The sequence below is a fragment of the Hippocampus comes genome, unplaced genomic scaffold (genome assembly GCF_001891065.2).
Source record: "Hippocampus comes isolate QL1 unplaced genomic scaffold, H_comes_QL1_v1.1 scaffold42, whole genome shotgun sequence".
Lineage (NCBI taxonomy): Eukaryota > Metazoa > Chordata > Actinopteri > Syngnathiformes > Syngnathidae > Hippocampus > Hippocampus comes.
This window is the reverse complement of record NW_017805107.1, coordinates 665,719-683,144: the sequence shown is the minus strand read 5'-3', so window position 1 is coordinate 683,144 and position 17,426 is coordinate 665,719. Positions and strand designations below refer to the sequence as shown.

Sequence of the window (17,426 nt, the reverse complement as noted above, 5' to 3'; positions counted from 1 at the left end):
TGCTTTTTTTTTTTTTTTAACAGAAATGGTTCAACTAGACTCCTGGCTTTCTGTATTAAGGCATGTAAAGAATGAGGGAAAAAGCCGATTATTGTTCAAGACTGACATGCATTTTACGCCACGGGTGAAATGGAAGCAAATTGGATTGTCCTTGGAGTGTGTTGGACCAAGCTCGGACTGTTAATTCCAGCTCTGAATGGGGCCAATGTCAACAAGACCGCCAGCCGACGAGCTTTAAACTGCCTCCACTGATTGACCATTGGAAGAACAAGGTTGGATCGATACCTTGTCTTTTCCCATTTTCCATGCGGGAGCGTTTTAACTTGTCAGACCATTCCACTTGAAAGAACGAGCAATGGCGCTTCGAGTACCACAAACAGATGTGAATGTGAAGCTCAACGGCCTCACGTTAAGCACACTTGTGTTCGTTGCCTGATGGAGATACTGAAGATGGAAGAGGCTAATGCGAATGCACAGAACTGAGGTGGCAGACGGTGATGAATACAGTGAGAGGAGGGCTGAGGGGCGGGGGGTTGCGGGGGGGGGTGCACTGGAGGGATGCTTTATCGCCACAGTCTGCCTCCATGCACCAGCAATCTACCTTCTGTCTCCTGAAAAAAAAGCCTTTAGTTAGGACATGCAGAGACTGCAGTGGATGCCATCACGATGTTCTGTTTGAGACGCTGTCTTGTGTACAACTTCACCCTCCAGGGTCACATCTGTTTAGTTTGCTTACAACAAGCAGTTAAAAACACAAATACAATGTTGGACTTAAGTCAGAGCGTTTCATTTTAGCGGTAACCTAGCACTTGACCGAGAAGCGCACCTTCACCCGCGTCAGGTGTGACATACTGTCGACGGGTGTAACGGAGAATCCGGTCATTTTTCAAAATAAAACATCTTTCAGATTCCAAAATGAATAAAACGGAAGTAATGTTAAGTTATTTATTCTTTCTGTGCGGCCTGGTACCAAATGATCCCATGGACCCGTACCAGTGCTGGGGACCACTGGTCTATATGCACAAACCAGTACCAACTCGTTTCGAAACCCCGTATGTTGGGAATGGCGCAGCCTGACGACTCGCGGCGCAGACGGTTTTCAAGACACCCGAAAACTGTGTTTGATGAAACATTTTAACCTTTTTTTACATGTCGTTTCTAAGAACAGATGTGTTGATCTTGAACGCGATTTGAAGGTGTTTGTTCGGTCCAAGTGTTCGAGTCCACATCGGTCCACCAGACTCGTGGTTCTCTGGGAAGCTTGTTTGTTGTGCTCCAGGTGCGTCCACAGCCAGGTGGCTGCAATAAAGTAGTCACGTTGTACAGTTCCCGAACAGCGCAAATGTGAAGCGTGTACTCGATTGAAAAGCGCCGTCCTTTGTGGTGGTCTTCCTGGCTGCATTCAGAGGTGTGTAATTAGCGTGTGATTTGCCAAAGGCCTTGACGCGCTCTAAGTGGTGCAGATAGCAAAGCGGCCCGACGCCAGTTTTGCACCCCGACCCAGCTCCAGCCGTGCTCAAGTGCTTGCCAGGAAACACAGTGCATTTAATGAAGCAAATCTGGGAAGTCGGGTATTTTTAGAAGCACGAAGGAAACACCTCCAAATGTGTGGAAAAGAAAACAGTTCCCCTTTAAGGTGCTTCGCTCATGCTTGGGGATTGAGTGACGTTCTGTGGACAAAAGCTTTGGAAAACCAGAGTGTTAAAAGATGCCAAAATGGAGATGTCTGATATTTTTTGCTGCGATATCATGTATGTATTTTACCGCTCTTTGTTGTCCATCCAATCCCCTCAAAAATATTGACACCGATGCCAATTCACGCGTTGTCTCAGCTTCACAACTGTTCGTTTTTCACCCATCCATAGCTCCCCGTATTTTGTGTTGATGACAAATCTAGTCTCAAAGTCGCTGTCCAAAATCCTGAAATGGAAATCGACATTCGGTGCTTTGTATTTATTCCATTTGTTTTGCCAGCCAGGAAAAACTTCAGCTGGCCCGTGACCCTCATAAAGACAAGCATTATAAAATTTGGATGAATGGATATTTTTGATCTAGAGTCAAACAAAAGGTACTCTCTTGAAAGTTGTATATTAGATCCAGATGGAAATACCTGGAAAGAGCGGACTAGCCGTCGATCTTTTGCCTCATATTCATCTTTTGATGAGGAGTGCATAGGAGGTCGACATAAATAACCAGATCACTTGCAGACGGCGTTCAGGTGACAATATTCAAGCATTATTAAATAAGAAGGAGTTGAAATCTGGATCTGTAAAAGTCATGCCGATATGAATCTTCAGGCTGAGGGCTGTCCAATGTACGGTGGCCGTTTGCCACAGACGAGAGCGTGAGTGTGAGTAGCGTGACTGCTGAGCGGTCTCTGTCGAGGAAACTAGTCCACACTTGTGGACATTTCTGCCAAGTCAGACCTTCAGGGATTCACAAGTGCAGACTGTCCATGGAAGGCAGGAGCTTATTTTTAGTAGGACGAAAGCTGAATGCATCGCAAACCTTTTTGTAAAAAAAAAAAAAAAAAAAAAAACATCACCGTAAGTGTCAATGCGGTAATGTCATCAACACTGTTTGCCCTTAGCAGCGGACGTATTGTGAAAAACTGACTTTCGACTTGTGTGCCAAGAATGTATTTTTTCGTGCAGATTAGCAGTCCCTTCTGTATAAGCGGCACTTGATAGCTTTGATGTTATGCTAATTGTCAAGTGGGATTTGTCAGTTTGGGAATGAAGTTCTGCCTCTACGAGTGAAAATGAAATCCTCTGGCTTCGCAGTTGTCGCAATAGCAGTTGCAACCCCCGTTGCTGGACGTCATAGTAAAAGTGAAATTGGCCTCTCAATGGAGAGTCGCTCATTGCTTGAAATAAAGTCAAATTTGATTTCACTTCTTAAAAAGGGAACATATTCCATGATGAAGTGCTTTTTCTGTGCGACGGTGTCGAATACCTGCATCCTGTTAGCGGGTGTAGTCAAAGTAAGCCGCTGCACTGTGGGCCCTGGCCTGAGGGTACAACTTTGACTCGTGAGTGTGTGTGCGCGCGTGTGTGTATGTTGTTGTGACTGAAGGGGGGAAATGCCACGCATGCCTGCACACACAGCACCAGCACATAGTTGGGTGAAAAACACATTGCTGGTCTTTATTGGGCAGTCGAGTGGAAGAGACCCCGGCCACCTCAGGAAATCACATCATGATACATTACGGCAGTGCTTCACAACTTTATTGAGCCAAGTCGTGCATATATTTGAAATATCTCAAGGTACATCCCCCCCCCCAAAATAAACAAATAAATAAAATCAATGTTCTTCTCCCTTGTTTGATGTTTAGTTTGACAATAGACTTCCAAGTCTAAGCCCTGCTGTATTTTGAACTGCTCGACTGTGATTTGCTCATTTCCCACAGCGCACCTCTCACAGTACACTGCGTTATAGTGCGTCACGCGCTGTTGTTGATGTGATGAGGTGAAAAAGAGCACTTCAGATGGGATCCGTCTATCCTGAAACTCGAGCCAGGATGCGCAACTGAAGCATCAGCTCTGATGTGGTTTCCCTTTGGCTCAGAGCGGAGGAAGCCTCGTCTTCGCTGGCTGTCTGGTCTGATGTGGTTTTAAACAAGTGCAACGGGCGCCATCAACTGCATGGGGGGGTTGGGGGGGGGGCTCCCAGGGAGGATTGGGTTGCCGGATAAGGATGTGGCCTGATGAATAAAGGGGGTGGGGGGTTAGCTAGGCCTGCTGTCTGCTATTATATCCCACTTTTTCTAATGTCCCGCTTGTCTGCTACCAGTAACCTAAGCCCACCAGCTCCAGCAGCAAGTGGGAGACTCGACGTTTTTTTTTTTTTTTTTTCTTCCCGGATTCTTTCCTCCCAGGTTTTTCTTTACCCCCTCACTGAAATCTGTGGAAAAGCCGCGCTTAATCGCCATGGTTACAGCACCTCCCTCCTCCCTCGTCTGCACTCAAATCTACCCCTGCCAGAGTTGTTTACCACCTCTGCGCCAGACTCAATAACATGTCAGTCATTGGGATTAGACACTCCCCCTGCCTGCCCACCATTGGCCCCCGCAGGGAGCTCCCGCCCTCGTTCCCTGATACCCGCCCACTCCACTCCGCTGCCCCCCCCCCCCAGACCGGCCACAGCACCCCCCCCCCCCAGTACGGCCATAGTCAAATATGATTCATTACCCGACTGTCTGTCACCTTTCCCTCTGACACAAGCAGGCCATGCTGAGCTTTTTCACCATTTTGAGGGGGATTTTCATTTGAGTAGATGAGTTGTAATCATTTGCTAAAATAGACGTCAGCCTACTCAGACTATGAGTAAGCTCTGTAGTAGCTTGACAGTGTTGTGCTCGAGGAGGCCATCCAGCTGCAACACATAATGGCCAATAGGATGAAAAAACACAATGCAAAAAGCGACGAATCGAAATGCACTGCTTATAATTTGACCATGTTCACATGTGTCTGCATTACTGCATTATGATAATAAAGTTTGGATGGAACTTTTGTATTGGGTCTTATTTGAATTTGCATAAATATGTTATGTTGTGCAAAAAGCCTCATTGGTTTGCACCCCCCACTACCTGACGTTTTTATTTTTTTCTGCGTTTTTTTTTCATTGTGTTTTACAGTACATTTATCGACTGTAATGCCCTTTCATGTGGGAAAGGAGAGCCACAGCCACATTTTTTTCAGCAATTTGAACTTTTAAAAAAAATGTATATGGTCTTTCTATATTGCGCCTTTTCACCTATTGCAAGTGGGTCTAGAACATTTTAAAATGGTTCCCATGTACTTTGAAATGCTTCCTGAAGTCTTGTTTTCAACTGCTTGTATTGCCGGGACAAGCTGCTTGTGTTTCGGTGTTGTTGTAGTGAAACATGGAATGAACATTCTCCGCAGTCGGGAACATTCTGCAGACACTTCACATAGTCCGCTGGCGAGGTGAAAGCTTTGCAACCTTCACCCACAATAAATTTAAAAAAAAAAAAAAAAAGCGACATTCAAACAATACTCGACACTGGTCTCTCTCTTGCCCCTCCTCTTCCTCTTGCTTTCCTTTTTAATGGCACTTTGCTAAGACAGGCCTGAGGATTTGAAAAATTAACAAAATACATATACACTACTTAAAAATATTTTTTTTTCATACCAATATTAGGGAACAAAATGAATAATTGGAGAAAATACAGAGTTAAACATTTTTTCAAAGAACTGTAATTGTACAGAATTTGTGGGCCATGGAATGCTGTACAAATTGCCATTCCGATGCACCGATGCGCCAAAGTGCTGATGCTTCCCATTCCATCCCGGTCTAATTGAATATCCACTTATGGTCGTAAAAGAGAAGGATGCCACTTTATGTGACTCGGGACGTCTCTCTCCTTTGAAGCAGTGGAAAAGCCACAATGCCCTGGACGTTTCCAGTGTGGAAATCGGGGCCGCATTTGGCTCGTCCATAAATAGAGAATTGTATCCTTGACACCGCGGCTTGTTTGGTGACACATTGAAACCGGGTAGACTTATATGGATTTAGGACTTGCTCTCTTTGTTCCGCTTTTCTTCTGCTGTGCATGTTTGGAATGTCTATCGCTTGAGGAATCTACGGAGATGATCCTGCAGTAAAAAAAAAAAAAAAATGGGGTGGGGGGTGTTGGGGGGGGGTGCCTCCAGCAAAGGAGGCTCGTTATACTTTGCCTTGGCTGCCCTCTGTTGGTTGCATTCCAAGAAATGAAAAAAACAATAGTTTTGATCTGGCTGCTTTAAACACACGAGTGTCAAATTAAAGGACTTCTGATGGGATTTAAATGACGTGAAAATTTGTGTGTTGGACCCGATTCAGTTGATGATGATGGACTGTAATGTAGTGTAAGAATACAATAACAACGACAATGTTCTCAATGCCCTGAGCATTCGGCGGTTAACATTGCTGGAGCAACCTCCTTTGCCACTCAATCTGGTTCCGTGGGATGTTTTCCTCTTTACCAAACTCAAGGTGGTCATCAAGACAGCCGGTTTTTAAGACATTGACCCCATCGAGATTGTCGTGACGACAAAGCTGCGGAGGATGCGGTAAGAGTCCTTCTGGGGGTGCATGAAAGCATGGCAGAGGATTTAAAAGTGCGTTAGACTACAAGAAGGATTACTTTGAAAAGGAACAGTCTAATTTAGTTCGTAATTGATTTAATTTGAGTTACCTGTATGTCTTCTTTGACACCAGTCCTTGAATTTTTCTGAACCCCTTCCCTATGTATGGCATAACAACCATAGGTTTGAAAGCAAAGTAATGTGTGATGTAACAACCACAATCTTGAGTGATTGAAAGAGAAACCTCCGTGTGGCATGCCGATCACCCGCTCATGTTATTGAAAAATTACTCAACGCTGTGTACGTCATAACAATCACAAATCCGCGCTATGCGTAGCACAGCGATCAGTGCTTGTGCGGTAGAAACACACACTCTCAAAAGCTATGTGTTGCATCACACTCACGTTCTTGTGTTGTCCAAATAGCTGCGTCATAACTACGTGTGGCATATCAACCATGCGATCATGCGTAGTTTAAAAAATGACACAAAGTTATGCACAGCATAACAAACACACATTTGTGTAGTTGAAACAGTCCCTCGCAAAGCTGTGTTATCCCACAAACACAAGCTCATGTAGTTGAAACAATCACTTTTAAAGGTATGTGTTGCCTAACTATCACATACTCACGTAGTTGAAACAAATACTCAAAGCTACAATGGCCTATCAACCTCACACTCATGTAGTGGGAACGAATCTTTCCCAAAACTACAGCAGGTTCGGTATAACAATCATACACCTGTGTCGGCAAAACACACACAGCTATGTGTAGCTAAACATTCAAACTCTTGTTGTTGAAACAATAACCCACAACAATATTTTCTATATTTTATATTGTACGTGCTTGCAGTCAAAACAGTCATGCATGGCATAACAATCGTGCATGGCATAACAATCACGCGCTCACCGATGTCATTTTCATGCACTTTGAATTTGCGTTGTATCGTATTTTGAAGGCATTAAACATTGCCATAGCGATATGTTGCGACCAGATTAGACGCTCCTTGTGTTTATTATTATATTTCGAAAACACCACAGTTTTCATGCAGCTCATACCATATTATTTTGTTGTATTATTTCCGCCACACCTTAAATGCCGGTCCCTGAAAATATTGTCTGACATAAACCGGTCCGTGGGACAAAAAAGGTTGGGGACCCCTGCTTTATACTGTTGGGAATGGAATGCAATGTAATGTTCAATAAGGAGAAGAAATAAGATCCAATCGGATACGTTTGTGTTTTTCCCCCTTGTTTTGGAATTCCCCGTCTGTGCTATTTGATTTAACTCCTGGTGAGAAAGAATGGGAATATTAGAGAAAACTGACAAGAGTTGTAGCAAGCCTTCCCCCCCCGCACCCCCTGTTCCCGCTCCGTGAGGCCAAAGTGAATTTGACACATTTGGGAGTCGGCAGCATTGCTGTAGTGCACCGTCACATGGTGAAGCTGCACAGATGTTTTGTAAAGCTGCATGAAATATTCATCTGGCGAGATTAACTCGACAGCCGACTCTCATTTCAAAGGAAGGAAATGAGCGTGGTATCATTTCCGCTTTGCTATGTGACTAGACAGGACATATTTTTACCCGATGACATGCTTTCATCAATATGCCCCAAGGATTGAGAAATACTCGACCTACGACATCGCTTGTAAAACTGAACTGGCCTTTTTTTGGGGTGGGGGGCTGGGGGGTGGCTTTGGAGGTTGCACAAGACCTGCGACAGGAATAGACAAGTGAAAGTGTGCCGCTTGGTGATGAACCGCCACCTCCATGAGTGTAAATACAGTCCGTGCTATTAGTTTTGTTTAGGCTCATGTCATAATTTGCATTACACTAGGTCACCCCCCCCAGTCGCCATGGTTACAAAACCCATACTTGGCATTCGACCTCCAGTTGGGCAGCGGGGCTACCCCAAGGATTGAGAAGTACTCGGGTTGTATTTCCACTCATGGAGCTGGCGCGTCATCACCAAGCGGCACACTTTCACTTGTCAATTTGTCTCGCAGCTCTTGTTCAACCTCCAAAGACAAAAAAAAAAAAAAAAAAAATGGACCAGTTCAGTGTCATTCCAGTTCAAAATTTTTTACAAGCACTGTCAAATACAATGGTGTGTGTGTGTGCTATGTGTGTGTATTTCCCTGTACACATTCACCAGGCCGCGGTTGTTCCGTTTTATTGGCCCTGTGGAGAAATTTGTCTTGGAATAATAACCCAACACCATAAACATACATACAGCAACACAAACTACTCCCAAGGGCGGGGTTACTCGGGGGTGTGCGGTTACATTTGCGCCAACGACGTCTCAACTCTTGCCTTTCCCTGATGGTTGTTTTACATTCCGTGCAAAAAAAAGGCCTTGAGCAAGCTCAATAAAGTGTGCTATTGATAACGCTCCTCACAACAAACAAATGAGTAGTTTCTATTATTCATGACGCCTCGGAGCTCTATTTGAAACGCACGCGATCATTGATTTTTTTTTTTCCCCCCCTCCGTGCCTGCAGGAACATTATTGCGTTATTTACGAGAGGGCAACTTCACCGACGTTTTAGTGTATCCAATTACCTGCACACTTTTTTTTTTTTTTAACCTTCTAAAGTGGTGACACATTTTATTTACAAGAAAAGAGCGATGCAACATGTGGATTACGTTCATGATAGTTGGATATTCCTGACTATATTTACAAAAAAGATGCTTGTGTCGTGATCTAATCTCTTGCCGCCGTCCTCTCTGTGTCTCCTCCAGTATGTCCCAGCCACTGCAAGCAGGCATGCACCGACAAGGGCGAGTGTTGCCACAGCCAGTGCCTGGGCGGCTGCACCGAAGCCAACAGTGACACCGCGTGCTCCGCCTGCCTCCACTACTACCACGAAGGCCGCTGCGTGCCCGACTGCCCGCCCGACACGTACAAATTTGAGGGCTGGCGCTGCATCACCATGGACCTTTGCTCCCAAGTGCACCTGCCCAGCGATGTTCACTTTGTCATCCACGAGGGCGAATGCATGCCTGACTGCCCCTCTGGCTTTGCACGCAATGAGAGCAACCGGTAAGGACCAACACCTTCACTTCCGCTTCAGGTGGTGCCCATTCGAACACGCCATGCCTGGTGTCCTGTTGCGTGCTCCTTGAAATACACACATACACACACATACACACACACACACACACACACACACACACACACACACACACACTGTCTTTTTCTTGCTGGGCACTATTTAGGCTACAAGGCAGTGATCTAGAGATGGGCAAATATTGAACCGATAGCCTTATTTCAACATATCGATACTCATGAAGGATGCCGATACAAGCCACTGTTACTTAAGGCAAAAAAAAAAAAAAAAAATCTGACATCAAATAGGTTCATCATCATCATGTGCGACAGAAAGACAGAATGGTTTTTGTTCATCATTATCTGTCATTGTGTGAATTAAAATGTTATATAACAAAAGTATTAATTGTATCGGTACTTAGTATCGGTATTGGTGAGTACTCGAGTGAATTAAAAAGTGGTATCGAACATCCCAACAGTGGTGGCGATACCTTTTGTGCGCAAGGGCCACGTTTGGCTTTTAAAACAGACAAATTAGTGAGGTTATTTGTAGGCAAGGTGCAGAAATATTACAGTTAAAAAGGACTTTAAAATAACAATTTAAAGGGGTTACTTCTTTGTGTTTCATTATGATGACTCATCAAATTTTGCCAGAATGACAAACTTAAATGTTTTGCAATTCGACAGCATCCATGGGATGTGATCAATTCTTAAGGACCTCCGGAAATGGCCAAAATGGTCGCTTCCACCCAAAATGGCGGATTTTATGTGTATTTTCTGGCATGGCTTCTTGAGACTTTTTGGTGTATCTTCTCATCATCGACACACCTACCAAATTTCATGTCGCTGTGTGACACCGGAAGCAATGGGGATTCATCAAATTTTGTTGCCAAGCGGAACCAAAATGCAATGGCGCAAAATCAAATGTTTTGCAAGTTAACATCACCCACCTGTCTCGTCTTTGGGGGCCATTTTTTTTTTTCTTCAATATTTCACAAAGGTGAACCTGCCTGCAAAATTATCACACCAGTTGATGTAAGTCTCAGTTTTAGCTGTGAACATGAAATAAATATATTTACCCGGGACCTTTAACATCCAAGAGGTTGGACCAAAGTCCTCAGGGTATGGGACAAAAGTTCCCGTCATATACAGAAGATATTAACACAATGACACCTTGTCCTTGGCCACTCATTGATCCCTCCGCTGAATTTCTGCTCTTTCTCTTTCCAGGATGATGTGCAGCGCCTGTAACGGCTTTTGCGATAAGATCTGCTCAACCTCCATCATCGACTCGGTGAACGCCGCTCAGTCCCTGAAGGACTGCACCATCATCGCCGGAAATCTGGACATCAACATCCGCCACGGAAGTGAGTGAGATGCGGTCGTCCCGAGGCCTGACCAGCGGACAAATTGTGCAGGCTGTACTCGTCTGCTGAAAACTTTGTGTCCTTTAAGTTGAAAACAAAAATAAGTTGGCGTTGCAAATGCAGCTGCACGAAATGGCTGAAAACCGCGATCGACCGGTAGCCTACGTACTGGTCCCAAATTTTTCTGTTAGCGCATCCTATCAGTTTCACTTTCACCAAAAAAGTATTTAGAAAATAAAATGTAAAAAAAGCACGTCACCTTTAACCAACGGTGGCACATGATCTGCACCACGGAAAGTTGTTAGCGGTCAGCAGCCTGTAAATGCAGCTCGCGATCGGAGCTGTTGCGATATATCTTTGTTTTTTATTATTATTATCATTCTCACGAGTCCATCGCGGGAGTGTTGGTTGCGTGAAAAGTAGATCTTCGGTCCGAAAAGCGTTGGCCACCCCTGCTTTAGATAGTGTCATGTCCATTGGTTGACAAACTTTCACAAAGGGCCACCAATGGGGCAAACGATTAATTGAAATGTCTTTCCTGGTTTCGATTTTAGCTTCTCTCGCTCTTTAAAATGTTCGCCTCAAAGAAAATGAATTATGCGCAGAAAGGCGCATAATTCATTTTATGTTTACAAGTTCCCAATGTTGTGAAAGTGAACGCACCACATAAAAAAAAAAAATGCTTAGCTTGCCAAGTACCAACGCACCTGCCCTTTAAATATAAGGAAATAATCATTTTTGTCCATAATGATTCAATCAAAATGTAGTGCGCACAAAAATGAACCTTAATAAATGATTCAATGCAACTGACTGAACTTCAAAGTTAAATACAACTAACGTGTACTTCGGCATCGAGTTGTTCCGATACCGCACTTTAAGAATCCTCAGTGTAGAAAAAAAAAAGAAAAACATGGCAATTGAGCGATTTCCCCCAATCAAACGATGTCAGTTGCAATTTTTTTTTTTTTTTATAGTTGGCGACTGGTGGTTTTCAATCACGCAACTGTCGGCCAACCCTCAGGGCCACCAAATATACATTTGACAGTCTGTGCTACATGTATCATATGATTTCATGAGGATGACTCATCTCTTATGATGAAGCTTAAACACACGAGTGCCCAATTGGGCGTCTGCGTTGAGCGTGGGCGTCACAGCATCACAAGTCCCCCCGCTTGTTGTCCTAATATGGCTTTCATGTGCTGTGTGTGTGTGTGTGTGTGTGTGTGTGTGTGTGTGTATCTGCGGTCCCCAGATAACATAGCGTCTGAGCTGGAGAGCTTCATGGGCCTGATCCAGAAGGTGACGGGCTACGTGAGGATTCGTCACTCCCACACACTTGGATCCCTGTCCTTCCTCAAGAGTCTGCGTTACATCAACGGGGAGGAGCTCATGGACAAGTAGGGCTTGTGTGTGTGTGTGTGTGTGTGTGTGTGGGGGGGGGTGCAATGAAGGGACCCGATTCTGACAACGTTATCAAAGAAAGTACATCAAGTTGTTGTCGATTGAGTGTTAGTGTGAATAAAGTACATCAAGAGGTCACGTTGACAGCTGTTGTTGGCGACATGAAAATGTTTATCAAAATGATTCCAGTGTTCCTGTGGGTCCTGGAAATTGTACGTTAAGGTTTGAAGTGCCGACGTTTTAAATAGAGTGCTGTTTACTGGGCAGCAACGATTTCTTTTCATACTTCAAGCCATCTGACTGGCTCGCTCATTTGACGAATGTGAAATGATGAGTTAAATTACGTAAAAGGAGGCTCTCTCTTACTGTATATTTGTATTTATTGTGCCGGATTTGCTTATTTTTGAGGGGGGGTGGGGTCTAAATCACACTGTGAAATACTTGCAATTTGAAGTTGTGTTTTTTGCTTTGCAACTATGTGAATCACTTTCAGTTGCATTGAATGAAAAGCAAGTTATAAATAACATTTGATTGACTGATTGACTTTTTTTTTTTATATAAATAAGAAAACCCAGCACAATAAATTCAAATCATGTGGGGAACAGAGCCCCACAAAATCAGTTGTCATTTTGACCAATTTATTTACAATTTTTACAGTATTTTTTTAATCCTTATAATCATTTTTTGATGTATATTTTTTGCATAAATCTAAAGAAAATTACCAAATATGTTAAAAATGACACAAAATGTGTGTGTGTGTGTGTGTGTGTGTGTGTGTGTGTGTGTGTGTGTGTGTGTGTGTTTAACTACAATATATTTACTATATAAAACGAATTTGTCATTTTGACCAATTTATTTACAATTTTTACAGTATTTTTTTAATCCTTATAATCATTTTTTGATGTATATTTTTTGCATAAATCTAAAGAAAATTACCAAATATGTTAAAATGACAAAATGTGTGTGCGTGCGTGCGTGTGCGTGTGTGTGTGTGTGTGTGTGTGTGTGTGTGTGTGTGTGTGTGTGTGTGTGTGTGTGTGTTTTTAACTACAATATATTTTCTATATAAAACGAATTTGGTTGTCTCTCTCTGGTGCGAGCTTTTCATTGGACAAGGACAATATGTGTATTAAGATGTAATTTAAAATGATTAATATAAAGCCGACATCTGCTTTAAAACGTTTGAAAACAGCTGGAACTTGGCCTCGGAGCAACACATCCACACACAGATGAGTGACTTGAAAGTCTGCTGCCTTTCAGTCGCCTCCTCACTCGGATATCACAAGTTATGAGAATAAGATGGTGGGGTTTTTTTTTAATGGTCAGTGGTGTCATGGGAAAGTCGGTTGCCCCCTTCGCATAGTCCCTCCCGGGGTAGAGTTTCACTCCGCGGAAGGCTGTTGAGGATGGCAGGCATTCCCTTCATTCCGCGGCTCTTGAGCTCGAGTATGTTCCAGGCTGTGATGAGTGGAGTGAAAATATGACTGCATCATCTCAAGTCAACTCCTATGCAAATGTAGACTTGCACTCCATGATTTTAGTCCCCCCGCTGATGTCGCGGGGAACCTGGAAATCGCTCAGGGAGAGGCCTCCACCAATCATGTCACACATGTGGAAATGCATTTTTTTTTTCAATACAATGCATTGCTATTTGTCGTTCTTAAAAACGAACCACTTAACTTATTCACTGCTTTGGAGTAGACTTGCACTCCATGATTTTAGTCCCCCCGCTGATGTCGCGGGGAACCTGGAAATCGCTCAGGGAGAGGCCTCCACCAATCATGTCACACATGTGGAAATGCATTTTTTTTTTTCAATACAATGCATTGCTATTTGTCGCTCTTAAAAATGAACCACTTCACTCATTCACTGCTTTGGATGTTTATTTTCTTCAACTGGAAACTCACCGTTTACTGCCACCAACGAATATGTTCGTCCAATACATTTTTTTAACCGAGTGAGCGTGAAAGTGGGTCTCGCCTACCTCAGTGTAATGCCGAACAGATGGCACGGATCCCTGCAGATGGCGGCATATGATCTCTTTGGATTTGTGATCAGCACGGCTTCTGAGTTGAAGATAAAGATTAGGATGTGAATCTTGGCTTGTCACGTTGTTTATGAGGAGGATAAATGCCAAGACGGAAGTTGAGTAACTTGATACTCGATCTTAGTATCTATATGTATGGAGTAGCTATGTGTTGCAGTAGTTAGTAGAAAATGTTTTTGGATCAATTAGCATTGGTCACAGCGTGTTTCATAGTGCATCATCTTTGTTTGTTGCTTTGTAATTTGAAGTGTCACCAAAGCATGAAATAGTAAGTCAAAGTCACTGTTCTGATTGACATGTTTTTTGGTTTTGTTTTTTTTTTGGCACAAGGAAGCTTTTTGGCAAGTAATCGGTGTTTTTGGTCAAAACCACCCGTAGCTATGTGTTGCAGTAGTTAGTAGAAAATGTTTTGGGATCAATCAGCATTGGTCACAGCGTGTTTCATAGTGCATCGTCTTTGTTTGTTGCTTTATAATTTGAAGTGTCACCAAAGCACGAAATAGTAAGTCAAAGTCACTGTTCTGATTGACATGTTTTTTTTTTTTTTTTTTTGGCACAAGGAAGCTTTTTGGCTAGTAATCTGTGTTTTTGGACGAATCCACCCTTGGTCTACTGTTAATTCATAAAGAAGGAAAAACACTCGAAACAAGCTTTCATGTTGTCATCGAAGAATGTTCTGTTCATCTTGATTGCTCAGTCAATTTTGCAGCAAAATTTGGAACTGGAACTTTGATGACTAGCAGGGATTGTGTAACATGATTCATCTTCGACAGTATATCCTTTTTAAAAGTGCCTTTGTGTCTTGCATCAGGTTGTATTCCTTCTCTGCCATCAACAACCAGCACCTTCACAACCTGTGGGACTGGACCCAGCACAACCTGACCATCCGGGCGGGACGTCTCTTCTTCCGCCTGAATCCTAAACTCTGCATGTCCGAGATCCACACGATGTGGGAGAAGACCGGCGTCCGGGACAAGCCGGAGGAAGGCGACTTCCGCAACAACGGCGAAAGAGCCAGCTGTGAGTTTTTCTGGCAACCGTTGATGCGCGGGCGGTCAGTGAACGTCTCGCCGATCGCCCTCTGTGATCGTTGCAGGTGAAAGTCACATCCTCAAGATCTTGTCCAACAGCACGTCCAGCTACACCATCCGTCTGACATGGGAGCGCTACCAGCCGCGGGATTACAAAGGCCTTATCAGCTTCATGGTCTACTACAAGGAGGCGTAAGTGCTCCAAAAGACGGCTCATTATCCTGTATTACACACTGTCATTACGTATAAATAGCTCAACATTGAGGCTTGATGAAGGGTTTTCGATACAAAGGCCTATTCTATGTTGGGACGGCATTTGTTTAAGCTTGCTTTGCATAACTATGCGCGTTTTGCTGCCAAATGGCAACCGGGGGGGAAAAGACAGTTATTTTGTTTTGGTTTTTTTTTTCTAATCTCAGAATGGTCGCCTTGATATTTACACCATCGGTGTTTATTTTCTTACATCCCGACCGTGATTGCTGCTCAGAATTTTGCCAGGGCTTCCTGGAGGCATGGAATGCCCCCCCCACCCCCTTTCCTTTGGCAGTGACAGCAAATACGCATTTGTAAATAATGAGCTAAGAAAAGCTCTTTCAAGTCGGATTGGTGTCTGCAGACATACCCTAGAATTAGTTTTATTTTCGAACTAAGGAACGAGCAGATGTCATTCGGGGCCATGTTTTTGTGCTCCCTCGCCAGCCCTTCTCAGAACATCACCGAGTTCGATGGTCAGGATGGTTGCGGCTCCAACAGCTGGCACACGGTGGACGTCGATCTTCCTCGGGACAATAATACTGACCCGAAAGTCGGTATTCACCACCTCAAACCCTGGACCCAGTATGCCATTTTCGTCAAGGCCATTACTCTGCGGGTAGAGGACAAACACATTCCCGGCGCGAAGAGTGACATCATATACATTCGCACGCGCCCATCGCGTAAGTCCCAGACACCACACGAACGTCCCACTTCTGTATGCTACGATCACTCTTGATTTGAGTTTTCCAACTTGGGCCAAAATTTTGTATTTCAAAAATCTCCCCAAGTTAAGTGGTATGACAACAAGAGACGGAGAGACTGGAAGAGTCACAGAAAGGCATGAAATTGGATGCTCTTGGAAATGTATTGGTCAATTCATGTTTGGGTTTTTTTTTTTCCAAAACTTTGTCTAATTCTAGAAAGATCATTGAGGTGAAGTCCTCATTTTTTAATGACGTGCAAAGGAAATGGCACAAAAACTGGGGCTGAACAATTAATACATTAAAATTAACATTGCAATGGATTAAAATGCAATTTCCAAATCGTAAAGGCTGCAATTTTGGGTCGAAAAAAAACAGTAAAAAAAACACAGTTTCGTTTCAGTCAGTCATTTGGCTTTATTTTTCATATGTATGTATATTTTATTTATACAATAATGTATCTTGGTAAGTTCAGTACTAAAGAAGTCCATCCAGTGTGTGTGCAAAATTTACATACAATTGTTTTATGAAACATATCGATTTATGTTTACAATGTACTAGTTAGGTAGAATTTTGTGAAGTCGCCTTAGTGAATACTTAAAATACTGCAAGTCAAAATGCTTAGAAATGAATACTTCTAATTGAAGTAGATAAACTGTATAATATTAATTAAACAATTGTTGGCAATCACCGTTCTTGTCCGCCCGCCGCAGTGCCAACTGTGCCCAAAGACCCCCGTGCCTATGCCAACTCCTCCACCAAGCTGCTGGTCAAGTGGTCGCCGCCGCTCTTCCCCAACGGCAACCTGACCTACTACCTGGTGCGCTGGCAGCAGCAGCCAGAAGACCGGGAGCTCTACCTGCACAACTACTGCTCCAAAGGTCAGTTTGAAATCTCTTGTGTGACTCTATGCCACCGTTCAAGCCAATAGAGGCGATGTTCGCACAACAGCTCGATTTTGCGGAATAGAGTGCTTGGCAGGGGAGACGACTGACAGTCGTCTGTGAATCTGCAGTTGTTTTGAGTTACAGTTTCGTCTTTATGTTTGACCTTAGTTCAATGTCACTTGAAAAATGAAGCGGAAAGTGGACACAGCGGCAATCACGTGATGTCATCTTTGGTAGACGTCTCCTTGAAATGAAGAGATTGAGGAGCGTTGCCTCATATTCCGCAAAATATTTCTACCTCCTCCCACCTTGCCACTCTGATGATATAAGATGATAAAAAATGATGATAAAATGAGAGCCCGACACGCGGGATTATATTTATTTCCGTCAACAGTGGCGCCATGCGATGTCTTGCTTTGTGCGCATGCATGCTCCATTGGGAGTCACGTTTGTTTTTGTAATGTGAATGCTTACATCATATGATCGGATTTAACAAAAAATCCGAAGGCCCGGTTGCCAAGTCACGGGTGGAGGAAGAGGAAAATATGATTCCTTCAGCAGACAAGAGACACTGCAAGCACTTTGAGAATATCAAGAGATAG

At 43.6% G+C, this 17,426-nt stretch overlaps 1 protein-coding gene across 1 annotated transcript in view; it reads left to right on the top strand.

The window, feature by feature from the left end:
* igf1ra (insulin-like growth factor 1a receptor) overlaps nt 1–17,426 on the top strand; it is a 112,941-nt gene that overhangs the window by 76,193 nt on the left and 19,322 nt on the right. The window contains exons 3-9 of the mRNA XM_019865417.1: nt 8,829–9,129; nt 10,366–10,502; nt 11,755–11,899; nt 14,762–14,970; nt 15,047–15,173; nt 15,681–15,916; nt 16,651–16,818. Coding sequence (XP_019720976.1) covers nt 8,829–9,129; nt 10,366–10,502; nt 11,755–11,899; nt 14,762–14,970; nt 15,047–15,173; nt 15,681–15,916; nt 16,651–16,818 — 1,323 coding nt within the window. The remainder of the gene's footprint in view (nt 1–8,828; nt 9,130–10,365; nt 10,503–11,754; nt 11,900–14,761; nt 14,971–15,046; nt 15,174–15,680; nt 15,917–16,650; nt 16,819–17,426) is intronic.